Source organism: Corvus hawaiiensis, chromosome 6 (assembly GCF_020740725.1).
Source record: "Corvus hawaiiensis isolate bCorHaw1 chromosome 6, bCorHaw1.pri.cur, whole genome shotgun sequence".
In the NCBI taxonomy this organism is placed as follows: domain Eukaryota; kingdom Metazoa; phylum Chordata; class Aves; order Passeriformes; family Corvidae; genus Corvus; species Corvus hawaiiensis.
Genome location: NC_063218.1, coordinates 2,749,388 through 2,761,265, shown reverse-complemented (window position 1 = coordinate 2,761,265; position 11,878 = coordinate 2,749,388). Strand labels below are relative to the sequence as shown.

Genomic DNA, 11,878 nt, shown 5'->3' with positions numbered 1-11,878 from the left:
AAATTGTCCTTCAAGCCCTCTGTGACCAAGTCAATCCAAACGATGCTGTTAATCAGGCAGAGTTTAAAAACAACCCTGTGGGATTTCCTGCCTCCTCTTCCTCCCCTCCAACTGTGTCACAAGGTAAGAGAAAGGAGGGAAAGCTCATAAAGCAGAATTAAGGGAAGATGCTCCATAGAGCCTGCAGTACATCCCTGATGAATCATTTTCCTTTCATTCTGAGGGACCCCCATCCTCCCCTTGCCCACACACCCCCAAAGCACAGCTCACCTTTCCCATCCCACGCATGCAACACGTGCAAGCTCTCCAAGGTACTCTGGGCTTCATCAAATTCAGATCTCTCAGTTCCAGGGAAGCACCCGGGCAGTGGGGCTGCGGGCAGTGGCGGGGATCTCATTGTCTGCACGGCTGCAGGAGCAGATCCAGACACGGAAGAAGCTGAAATCTGGTGTGTAATAACTCCACCTAGAGGGAAAAGGGACGGCCTGGAGAGAAGGGCCACGGGTGAGCACAGCAGGGCTGAGCACATTCCCGATCCTGGCACCGAGGAGGGATCGCTGCCTGGACACAGGGGTGGCCACCGGGACACCAGCGGCATGATCTCAGAACTGTGGCATCACAGAATGGGTTGGGTTGGAAGGGACCTTAAAGCCCATCTCATTCCACCCCTGCCATGGGCAGGGACACCTTCCATTATCCCAGGTTGCTCCCTGTCCAAGCTGGCCTGGAGCACTTCCAGGGATGAGGCAGCCACAGCTTCTCGGGGCAACTTATGCCAGGGCCTCCCCATCCTCACAGGGAAGAATTCCTTCCTAATCTCTGATCTAAACCTTCCCTTGCTCAGTTTAAATGCTCCAACCCTTGGGTGTATCTGAGACCATCAGTTCCCATGGCTGGCTCAGATCCCAAAGCCCACCTGTCCCCTTCCACCCCCAGGAACAGCTGCCCCTCGCTGGTCTCACACACAGGATTCTTCAAGTCCTTCACTTGGGACACTTAAATATATCCCTTAAATAAATCCCCCAATGCCCATGGAACAGGAGGGCAAGAGATCAGGGCTGTACTTCCTTTGGAGAAGCTTCCTGAATTTAATGGAGCTCATGGAAATACAACCTTTGGGAAGCTCCTTAAGTGTCCCACTGAGGGGACATCAGGTGACAGCGTGTCTGCAGAGACAGTCACTGGGCAAACACCATCTTGGTGCCACCTTGGTGGAAGGGAAAAAGGTAAAAGCTGCTATTTACTCACTAATCCATCCAGGAAAACTCACTAATCCATTCCAGGCTTATGGAATCCACAGCGTGCTCATTTCATACGGGAAGATCCGTCATCCCGAGCGCTCTGCCTGTGGCAGATGAGAAAATGCCCTTTTACCTGCAGGGACCCCAAATCTCTGGAGTCACCTGCAATGTGCACACCCCTGGATCAGATTTGGGTTTCATCCCCCATTTCTCACCCTGAAGCCACATTCGTGCTGGATCTGATCCCAGCTCCAGTTTTTTGGGATGAGCTGATGTCATTTTACTTCCCATAAAACAGCCACATCCAAAGGAGGGTGAGAGCCATAATTAAATTTCTTGTTGGAGCTTTTTTTGTGTATTTTAAAAAATAGACAAAAATACACGAGCCTTTACTGAGCTGGGATATTGGAGCATTAATAAGGTGGGATGTTGTCAGCCTTAGGCAGGGATTTTCTCCATTAAAAAAATGGTTTTGGGACATGAGCAGGAAAGATGGGAAAACCTGAAGACACTGAACATTTCCAGCCTCCATGGATGGCAGCCTGGGGCTGCAACACCCCTGTGGCTCCAAACACTTTCTGGGCAGTTAAATTACATTTGGCTGCTTGGTTAAAGATGGGATAATTATTTCCAGCGAGGCAGACACGGTCCAGATGCACTTCTCCTTCCATAACTGCACTAATGCTATCCCAAACCCCAAGGAAATGCCATTTCCCAGTCCCAGGAGGCCATCTGGATGGCAGCAGAGCTTTGCCAGGTTTCCTCTTGACTTTATTAAGCTGGAGCAGGTATTTAGTTTCTCATTATCCGTCTGCAGGAAACACTTGGGGAGACACAGCAGCATCTTTCTTTCCAAAGATAAACAGGCACTGGGTGCTCTGCAAAATCCAGGTGCCTGGAGCTGGTTTGTGCAGCTCTTCAGACATTTCCACCCCTCAGGATTTATTTGTGGCTGGATACAGCCCTGTCTATGAGAGGTTAAAAGGGGCTGGTCCCAGGGTATTCCAAGCCCTGAGCATGTTTCCAAAACAGAATGTAAACACTTTTATTGTGGCAAGGATTGCTCCATTCTTCCTGCCTTCTGTCATGCAGCCGAAGGAAAAGGAGAGCACTTTTTCCCTCCTCATAAAGCAGGGTGTGTTCAGGCTCCGACATTTACATCAAACAAGTGCATGGCTCCCTTCCCATCTTTCTGGCTGTCCCGTGGTCATGGATTTGCAATTTCCCTGCGGGCAAATCCGGAGCAGCCGAAGGATATCACTTTGCTGGAGTTTTATTTTCCCCCTCTGCAACAGAAAACGTCACAGCGGAACCCGTGGAGAGGAGATGTGGAAATGAGGAAACCAGTGGAAAGGTGTTATTTCAACTTTCCCCTTGGTCTTCAGCAGCCAAATCCTGGCCTCGGAGATACCAGGGAGCTGTGGCCTTGTTGTTGGCCTTGGAAAGAATTACAGAATATTCTGAGCTGGAAGGGACCCACAGGGATCATCCAGGGCAGCTCCTGGCCCTGCACAGACACCCCAACAATCCCACCCTGTGCATCCCTGGCAGTGCTGTCCCAACGCTCCTGGAGCTCTGGCAGCCTCGGGGCCGTGCCCATTCCCTGGGGAGCCTGGGCAGGGCCCAGCACCCTCTGGGGGAAGAGCCTTGTCCTGATATCCAACCTAAACCTCCCCTGGCACAGCTCCAGCCGTTCCCTCAGGCCCTGTCACTGGTCAGAAGAGAAGCAAAGCCCATCTCAAGGGTGGACTCAGCAAAGTGGCTGATCCCTGACCCAGATTTTTCCATTCTGGGAACAGTAATCAATGTAATTGACCTGTTGGAGCGAGTCCAGAGGAGGCCACCAAGATGATCAGAGGGATGGAGCAGCTCTCCTACAAGGAAAGGCTAGGAGAGTTGGGATTGTTCAGCCTGGAAAAGACTTCAGGATGACCTAATTGCAGCCTCCAGTACCTGCAGGGAGTCTATAAAAATCATGGAGAGAGACTATTTATAAGGGCATGGAATGACAAGGAAAGTTTTCCCATCCAAATCATTCCCCTGCTCTGGTTTAGACTCTCGCTGCTACAAAATCCACATGCAGAAAGGTTTGTCAGCACCTGTGGTGGGAAATAGCACTGGTCTGCAGGACTGACAAGCTCAGAGCAAGAGTTTTTAACCCAAACAAAGGAGTTTTCCCCTCATTTTTCAACATTCCACTGCTGCACAGGAGCGCTGGAGGTTGGAAGCTGAGCTACACACACAGAGGACAGCACTGCTCAGCTGTTAAACCCCACAGACCAGATGCACCTTCTGGGTCAGGATGTCCCTACTCAGCGATTGGATTGTGGGGAGCTGGGAGGATGCACCTGGATAAGGATTGTCCAAAAGTGGCTACATTCCCACTGCAGATCCAGGACCTCCGCTCTGAGCCTCAACGGGGAAAGCTGGGCTGACCCCATGTGGTCATGGCCTTGTTATGGCACGATTCTGGTTTTAAAAAGCATTGACTCTCCACACTTACTTACACAAAAATGTGAAATCTACCTCAAATCTGTAAAATCTTTCCATCAAGGAAAAGGCATCGTGGTGGGAGTTAAGCTAAACCTCTGTCTGTCGTTTTTCACAGAGTGGAAATGTGTCCACACTCCCAGCTTCCCTGTCCAACCAGGCAAAGCAGCACAATATAATATTCATTTTTTAGCATGGGTGGGACATTCCCAGTCCTCTGAATCCCTCAAAACTTAAGAGAAGGGATGGGATGGGAAACTCAGGCCCAGTTTGTGCCTTTCTCTTGCAAGAAAAGGTTAAAAATATTGCAGTGGTTCATCTGGCTGCAATCCGGGAGCTTCGCCCCCAGATTTAGGGTGTGCCTGGACGGAGGGAGGTCAGTGTGTGTCATCTGGTCACTCTGGGCCTGAAGAAGTCAAAAATAAGGAATGTTGATTGTTTCCACGGTTACAGAATGATTCATTCTGATGGTAAAATAACAGTCATGTCTCAGAAGTGTTTTGTGTTAATTATTGTGTTCACCAGTTCTCCTGCTCCAGGCAACATGCGTGCCCTGACCTCAGCTATTCATAAAACTGTCTCTTGAGATGATCTCAAAGTTGTTTTTTTTTTATTGAAAAGGAATTAAAACCCTCATTCATGACATCTGTCAGCCTTGGAGGCTGAACAAGGCCCGTCCCAGCACAAGTCTTGTCCAAGCAGAGCAATGGGAGCCTCCAACAACAATCCCACTGAGATAAAAATTATCCAAGTGAGGGCCTGGAGTGACAGGACAAGGGGCAATGGCTTTGAACTGGAAGAAGGCAGGGTTAGATGGGATAGTATGAAGGAATTCTTCTCTGTGAGGGTAGTGAGGCACAGGGTGTCCAGAGAAGCTGGGGCTGCCCCTGGATCCCTGGAAGTGTCCAAAGCCAGGTTGGACAGGGCTTGGAGCAGCCTGGGATAGTGGAAGGTGTCCCTGACCACGGCAGGAGCTGGAACGAGATGATCTTTAAGGTCCTTTCCCACTCAACCCAGTCTGGAATTCCGCGATTCTATGATTTCAAACCTGGCAAACACCTCAGCCTCGGTGCCCCTGAGGTGGGGGTGTGTGTGGGAGCTGAGATCTGCCGTGCCTCGCTGCCCTAACCCTTCCCCTCGCCAAGCCCACTGGGACTTCTGTGAAGGTGAAAACCCCTTCATGCGGCGGGAAGAGCGGCGGGAGCGCCGAGCCGGAACAGAACCCATCACCACCACACGCCAGGCCCCGCCATCTTGGCGAGGCCCTGAGGGCGGGACACGGCGGGAGGGGCGTGGCCTCCCGGGGAGGGGGCGTGTCCAGCCCGCCCCCGCCCAACCCGCGCGAGGGGCCGGCGAGGCGCTGAGGGGGCGTGGCCGACGGGCGGAGATCGGCGGCGATTGGCTGCGGTTGGCAGCGGTCGGCTGCGATTGGCTGAGGGGGGGCGGGAGGGCATGCGCGCGCGCCGGCCCGGCATGGCCCCGCCCACCCTGCCACGTCCGTGCGGCGCGTGCGGCGGGGCCGGCGCGCGCGGGTGAGTGCGGAGACGGGCCCTGAGGGGCTGCGGGAGGGGACCTCTCTGAGGGCTCGGTTTGGGGAGGGCCTCCCACCCCCGAAGGGCTGCTTCAGCTCAGGGGTGCTGTGGGGACCCCATCGAACGGCTGCGTGTGTGTGGGGGGTGATGGGACTGCCCCGAAGGTCTGTGTGTGGGGCAACAGGATGCCCCCCCCCCCCCCCCCCTCCCCCCACCGAGGGGCTGCGGATGAAGTGAGGGAGTGCCCTCAATAGGCTTTGTATGAGGTGAGGGCACCTCTCTGAGAGGTCGGTTTGGGGAAAGCTCCCACCCCCGAGGAGCAGCTTCAGCTGAGTTGAGCTCTGGGGACCCTCCGAGAGACCGTGTGTGGGGTGAGGGGGTGTGGGACCCCCCGAGGTTCTGTTTGTGAGGTGTGGAGACCCCCCCGAGGGGCTGTGTGTGAGTGGTGGGCGTGAGGGGACTCCCCCAAAAGGCTGCATGTGAGGTGAGGGTTTGAGGGGATCCCCTCGAGGGGCCGTGTGTGAGGTGGGGAGGCCCCCTCGAGGGCTTGGCTGTGCGAGGGGTTCTGCCCCAAGGGGCTGCTTCGGCTCAGGAAAGCTGTGGGGACCCTCCAAGGGCAGAGCTGGGCTCTGTTACTCCGTACCCCAGAAGTGCGGAGCTGGCAGAGGTCTGGACAAGCACCCTCCCGGGGGTTTGAGGGTGTCCCCCGGGATGGCAGCTCACCTCAGGGGATCCCTGGGCATACCCTGCTCCCAACACACGTGGGGATCCCGGGATGCTCCAGGGAAACTTGAGCTGTGCACCAGGACGACCCACAGGCCAGAGCTCTTCTCCTTTACTTCAGTCCTTTTTTTTTATTTTCAATTGGCAATATCCTAAGTCATATTCCTGCCTCCAGAAAATGAGTGTAGCTTTCAATTCCATCCTGCTCCAGCTGTGCCGGAAGTAGTTGGGAAAATGACTCTTAGTTGGTTACTCATTGCTCAAAGAGAATCGAAACTTCTATTCCCTCCCTGTGCTTTTCGTGTGAGCTAGGTGTGCTGTACCCCTGAGCTGGAGTTCATGAGGTTTGCTCTATTCTGTACAGACACTGTTTGAATGTTGATATGGACACTTGGGAATTCTGCGGGACAGAGGAAAAGTGACATTGGAATAGTTGAGCTGTAGGAACAGAGAAATGTGTAGAAATGTTTCTCTTTGCAATTCATCTTTCCCGCTGTTTCATTTTGAAAATTCACTCGGGATGACAGTTTTTGTTGCTGTTTAATTGCTGTAACAGCAAATTTCTTTTACTTTTATATGCAAAAGTAGGATGAGAACTGGGATTTAAAGGCCAGTGTGTACCAGCAGGTGGCATAAAAAAAGATTTTGTGTTGTTTTGTTTTTTTATTTTAAGGAATTTCAGTTGGGTTTCTGGAGCCGCTTTCACTTTTGAGGCTCATTATGCCGTGACGCTTCACATTCTGTTCTGTTCTTTCTCTGGGCCCTGAGGTGTCTTGTTTCAAAAAGTGTCATCCCAAACACTTTTTTGTTCCTGCTGTTTATTTGGCCTGACCACTGGTGTGTGACTGCTGTATCATTCATGGTGCAGCTAAGGTAATCTGAAGATTTATAAAGAAATTAGAAGTTTTCATGAGCTCTGCTCATACCAGAACTCTGACCAGGTATTCCACAGGGGACAGAGTAAGAATTATTTTTTCCTTTATCAAAGAATTTCAGGTTGGAAGGGACCTTAAAGCCCATCTCATTCCACCTGCTGCCATGGACAGGGACACCTTCCACTATCCCAGGTTGCTCCAAGCCCTGTCCAACCTGGCCTTGAATGCAATAAGGCAAATACATCCCTTTGCTTGCTGTCATCCAGAATAACCCCCAGTTCCCCAATCTCTTTAATCATTAACAGGTGTCTCACTGTCACCTTGGCACTGGTGTTTTCCCTGTTAATGGACACTGTGGAGCTGTGCTTGGCAGCTGGGCTCTGCAAACACACAGAGCAAACAGGACAGCCCAGGAGAGGCAGTTTGGGCTGTAGCTGTGGCATCATCTGCTGTGGGATGTGGTGTCTTGTGCCTCAGAGATTAAGTATTTATGGGATGGGACTGGTTGGAAAAAAGTGCATTATTCCCACTGCAGGTTTTAAATTGAACAGGAGTGCAAATGATGTTTAGACAGGTTGTTGGGAGGTTTCTTGAGAGTGATGCTTTCCTTTCCAGCGGGCTGTAAAGGTTAAATACCCTCCTCAAAGCCTTATCAGGCTGGATTTTTCCAAGATAAACACAAAGCTCCGTGTGCTGACTCTGGCTGACGTGCGCCGTGTCCGGGTGCACACGCTCTGTTAACCCAGCGGCCTCAGCAGGTGAAGGCTGAGCAGCTTCAGATAAAGTGAACAACAGTTTATTCACCTTCTGTGAACTCCCTGAGGAGAACCCCACAGTGTGCTACAGCCAGGGGAAACAACTCATTTAGAGATGAAACCATGCCTTACCCGTGTCGTTCCGTTCCAGATCTCCGGCTGCAGCCATGATGCCCGTGGCCACCGTGATGCCCGACGACACGCCCATGTTTGACCCCAGAATCCTGCAGGAACTTGACTGGAGCGAGAACACCACGACCTTTTCTCCTGCTATTTCTCCGCTGGATCCAGGGGATGGGCTGGTCCTGAGACCACTTTGCACAGCTGATTTAAATCGAGGTAGAATCCTGATTTATCATCACCAGAAATGACCAGACTGAGTTGATTACATGTATTTCTTCATGAGTCCTCAGTAGATTTGGATTGCTCATTTTCTGTGATTTGGGTTGTTTTTATCAGTGAACAATTAGATGGAATTATAGAACATCCTGAGTTGGAAGGGACCCACATGGATCATTGAGTCCAACTCCTGAACCTGCACAGGACACCCCAACAATCCCACCTTGTGCCTTGTCCAAATGCTTCTTGAGTTCTTGGGGTTGTGACCACATCCCTGAATGTGAGCACTTGGTACCATGGATTGGTGCTGTATTGAGTGACCCTGAAAATTTGGTTTACTGTTTAAATCCTAAAATTCAAGTAGACTCTTCCAAATACTCCACAACTTCCCATTCACCATGGTTTTGGAGAGGGAGCATGGTTGTTCATACTGTTCCCTTTAATACCACAGCAACGTGAACAGGCATCTTGGTGCATGAATTCTCCTTCTGGAATTTAGATATAAAGGTTGTTCTGGACTCATTATTTCAGGCCTACTCGAGCTTTAGCCAATCCTTCAACATTGCTCAATCCCACTGTGGTGGGCTGGTGCCATGGGGATGGTCCCTTTCCAAACAGCTGTGTTGGGTTGTTCTGTGCTATTTGATTGTGTGTCTGTCCCTCACTGAGAGTTGTTTTCCCCCCTCCTTTCCTACCAGGCTTTTTTAAGGTTCTGGGTCAGCTGACGGAAACTGGAGTTGCGAGCCCGGAGCAGTTCATCAGTGAGTACATCATTATTCCTTGGCATTTCCATAGAGCTTGCAGGGAATCAGAGGATACTGATGCTGACAGCAAATCTGCTTGGGTGTGAGGCTCCTGACTGCCTGATGCCAGAGGGAGTGATTAGTTCAGCTCCCCTGAGGCAGCCTTGGCACTCAGCCTTTGGATCCAGTTTTAGCTATCCCCAAGGGCTGCTTGGCTGGGACAGGCCTAAATTGTGAAACTGGTTTTTAGACTGAGCTTTAGATACCTGGTAGGATGGATTATTTGGGCTGAATTTGGGTTGCTCCAAGCCCTGTCCAAGCTGGCCTGGAACACTCCCAAGGACGGGGCAGCCACAGCTTCCCTGGACAACCTGAGCCAGCCCCTCATCTCCTTCCCAACATCCCATCTAACCCTGCCCTCTGGCAGTGGGAAGCCGTTGCCCCTGGTGCTTGTCCCTCCAGGCCCTTGTCCAAAGTCCCTCTCCAGCTCTCATGGAGCCTACTTTAAGTCCCCTTTAGATCCCACTCCTGGACTGGACAGGCAGGGGGGAAGCAGCCCAGGGATTCAGGGAATCACAGGATCTAAGCCAAATCCACCACTAATCCATGTCCCCAAGTGCCACATCCACACAGCTGTTAAATCCCTCCAGGGATGGGGATTCCACTGCTGCCCTGGGCAGCTGTGCCAGGGCTGGACAACCCTTTCCATGACATTCTTCCCTGTGAGGGAGGTGAGGCCCTGGCCCAGGGTGCCCAGAGAAGCTGGGGCTGCCCCTGGATCCCTGGCAGTGTCCCAGGCCAGGTTGGACGGGGCTTGGAGCAGCCTGGGATAGTGGGAGGTGTCCCTGCCCATGGCAGGGGGTGGAATGGAATGAGCTTTAAGGTTCCTCCCAACCCAAACCATTCCATGATTCTATGTGGTAGTGCCTGTGTGCAGAGATGCTCAGCAAGGAGGGTTCTCTGGGCGATAAGGAAAAGGCTTTTGTGTAATTCCTGCTTTTTCCTGGGTTAGTCTGACTCCGGGGCTTTCATATTCTGGGGTCTTGGGTGCATCTTCCCTGTGATCCCACAGTGATTTGCAGTCAGAGGCTGTTGCAAGCATCAGACTTCACTGAAATTTAATGTGAGCCTGAATTGCCTGTTCCACTCTGTGCCTGCTCCCACAGAAACCTTTGAGCACATGAAGAGGTCTGGAGATTACTACGTTACCGTGGTGGAGGACACAAACCTGGGGCAGATCGTTGCCACGGCAACGCTGGTTATAGAACATAAATTCACTCACTCCTGTGCCAAGGTAAATCCTGCAGCTGGGAAGGGAGGGAAAGATCCTGTCCCTGACTCTGGGCATGTTGGTTTTATGGTGTTACTGTGTGATGACAACCTCAAGTTGTACCAGGGGAGGTTTAGGTTGGATATTGGGAAAAAATTCCTCATGGAAAGGGTTGTCCAGCCCTGGCACAGCTGCCCAGGGCAGTGGTGGAGTCCCCATCCCTGAGGAATTTAAAAGCCCTGTGGATGTGGCACTTGGGGACATGGGGCAGTGGTGGCCTTGGCAGTGTGGGGGAACGGTTGGGCTTGATGGTCTTAGAGGGCTTTTCCAACCTTAAACATTTTAAAAATACATGTTTAAAAAGATCAAATATTTTCTGCATTTAAAAAATGTATCACATCCTTGAGTGCCAAGCTAACAGTAAAAGGAAGCTTTGGCTTTTCCTAAGGAAAAGGATCACTTGGAGGTCTGTCCCATTGTCCCAGTGAGCTTTTGAAGGAGTCAGATGTGGTTCTGAGGGAGCAGATGGCTGAGGATCTCCGTGCTGGGAGTCCCAGCCAGGCTGTGAAAACAGGGAGCTGGAAGGGCAATTCCAAGGCTAACAGACACTTGCCTGTGTTTTCAGAGAGGCAGGATAGAAGATGTGGTGGTCAGCGGGGAGTGCAGAGGGAAGCAGCTTGGAAAACTGTGAGTATTCCCCACCTTTGCCATTCAGCAGTGGGTGGGCACCAAACCCTTACACCTTCCTGCCAAGCACCAGGGAAGAATTGAGCCAGCAGGGATCACCAGCTGGGAATAAAATGATGTGCAGGAAAACACAGAGAGTGCTGTCAGCCCTCAGTGTTGTGGCTGTGATAATTTAACTAATTAAATATTCACTGACCCGGCATTTAACTGCTGATTTTTTGTCTTTTCCAGATTAACGTCCACCCTCACCTTGCTAAGTAAGAGACTGAACTGTTACAAAATCACGCTCGAGTGTCTGCCCAAAAATGTGGATTTCTACAAGAAGTTTGGCTATTTGGTATCTGAAGAAAACTACATGTTTCAACGGTTCTTTAATTAACAACTTCTAGGTGTTTTTGGGTTTTTTGGGTTTTTTTTTTCGGAAAGACTGTTGGTGGAGGAGCTTGTGCTACAAACATTCTCTCCGTGGAAAATTTATATAGTTTATTGCTGCAAATATAACAGTCCCTATAAGTAATGAACATCAAATGTGTAAATCTTGGGGGAAAAAAAATAACTGAGGTTTTAGAAAGGGTCCTCTGGGTTAGAAATAAGTTTAGAACTAATTTTTACTACTGCTGAGTCAAGGTGAAGCTTTTCTGTTCTAGCTGAGTTACAAAGAACTCGTTAAAGGGATGGTTTTTAACCAAAGGTATATATTTTTATCTCAAATTTTTTCTTGCATTGTATTTTTCTAAAGGTTTGTGCTTCTTAGTAGCCAAAGGACAGCCCCTGGGACTGTCCTGCTGGCTGTGCTGATGGAAGGATGACGTAGCTGGGTAAGGGATGAGGCTTCTCTTATGCAGAATTAGTGACACAGAACAGGCCTTTGTTCTGGTTTTTTCCATGACACCTCATGGAAGTGCTGGTGGTGCATCAGAAGTTTTATAGGCACTGTTTTCCAAGACTGGATTTGTTACTGTTGGTGCAGGTTGGGGAGAATCCTTACAGGCTGTGCTGAATTCCCAGTCTAAAAATGGATGTGCTTCTCACTGCAGGGCTCCTGCACTTTAGCTGATAACTTGGTTTTCAGGATAATTACTTTTTTCTGACATAAAAACCCCAAACGTGGTTTGCAACAGGGCAGAGGTAACTGGGAAATTGGAATGTCTGAAGGAATGTACCCCATCCATAGTGGGGTTCTGGCTAGCTATCCATGGGAATGGGATTGGGATTGGCAGATT

General features: G+C 50.7%; 1 protein-coding gene across 2 annotated transcripts; it reads left to right on the top strand.

Moving 5' to 3' along the window:
• Positions 1 to 5,228: 5,228 nt before the first annotated feature.
• Positions 5,229 to 11,176, top strand: GNPNAT1 (glucosamine-phosphate N-acetyltransferase 1). Of its 2 annotated transcripts, none has more exons than XM_048308224.1 (6): positions 5,229 to 5,263; positions 7,768 to 7,955; positions 8,654 to 8,716; positions 9,865 to 9,992; positions 10,594 to 10,655; positions 10,887 to 11,176. In XM_048308224.1, exons 2-6 carry the CDS (start codon positions 7,784 to 7,786, stop codon positions 11,032 to 11,034), a joined length of 573 nt encoding a protein of 190 aa, XP_048164181.1. In that variant the 5' UTR covers positions 5,229 to 5,263; positions 7,768 to 7,783; the 3' UTR covers positions 11,035 to 11,176. The 2 variants fall into 2 exon arrangements, with proteins under 2 accessions (XP_048164181.1, XP_048164180.1); XM_048308223.1 differs by lacking the exon at positions 5,229 to 5,263 and adding an exon at positions 5,311 to 5,529.
• The last annotated feature ends 702 nt before the right edge of the window (positions 11,177 to 11,878 follow it).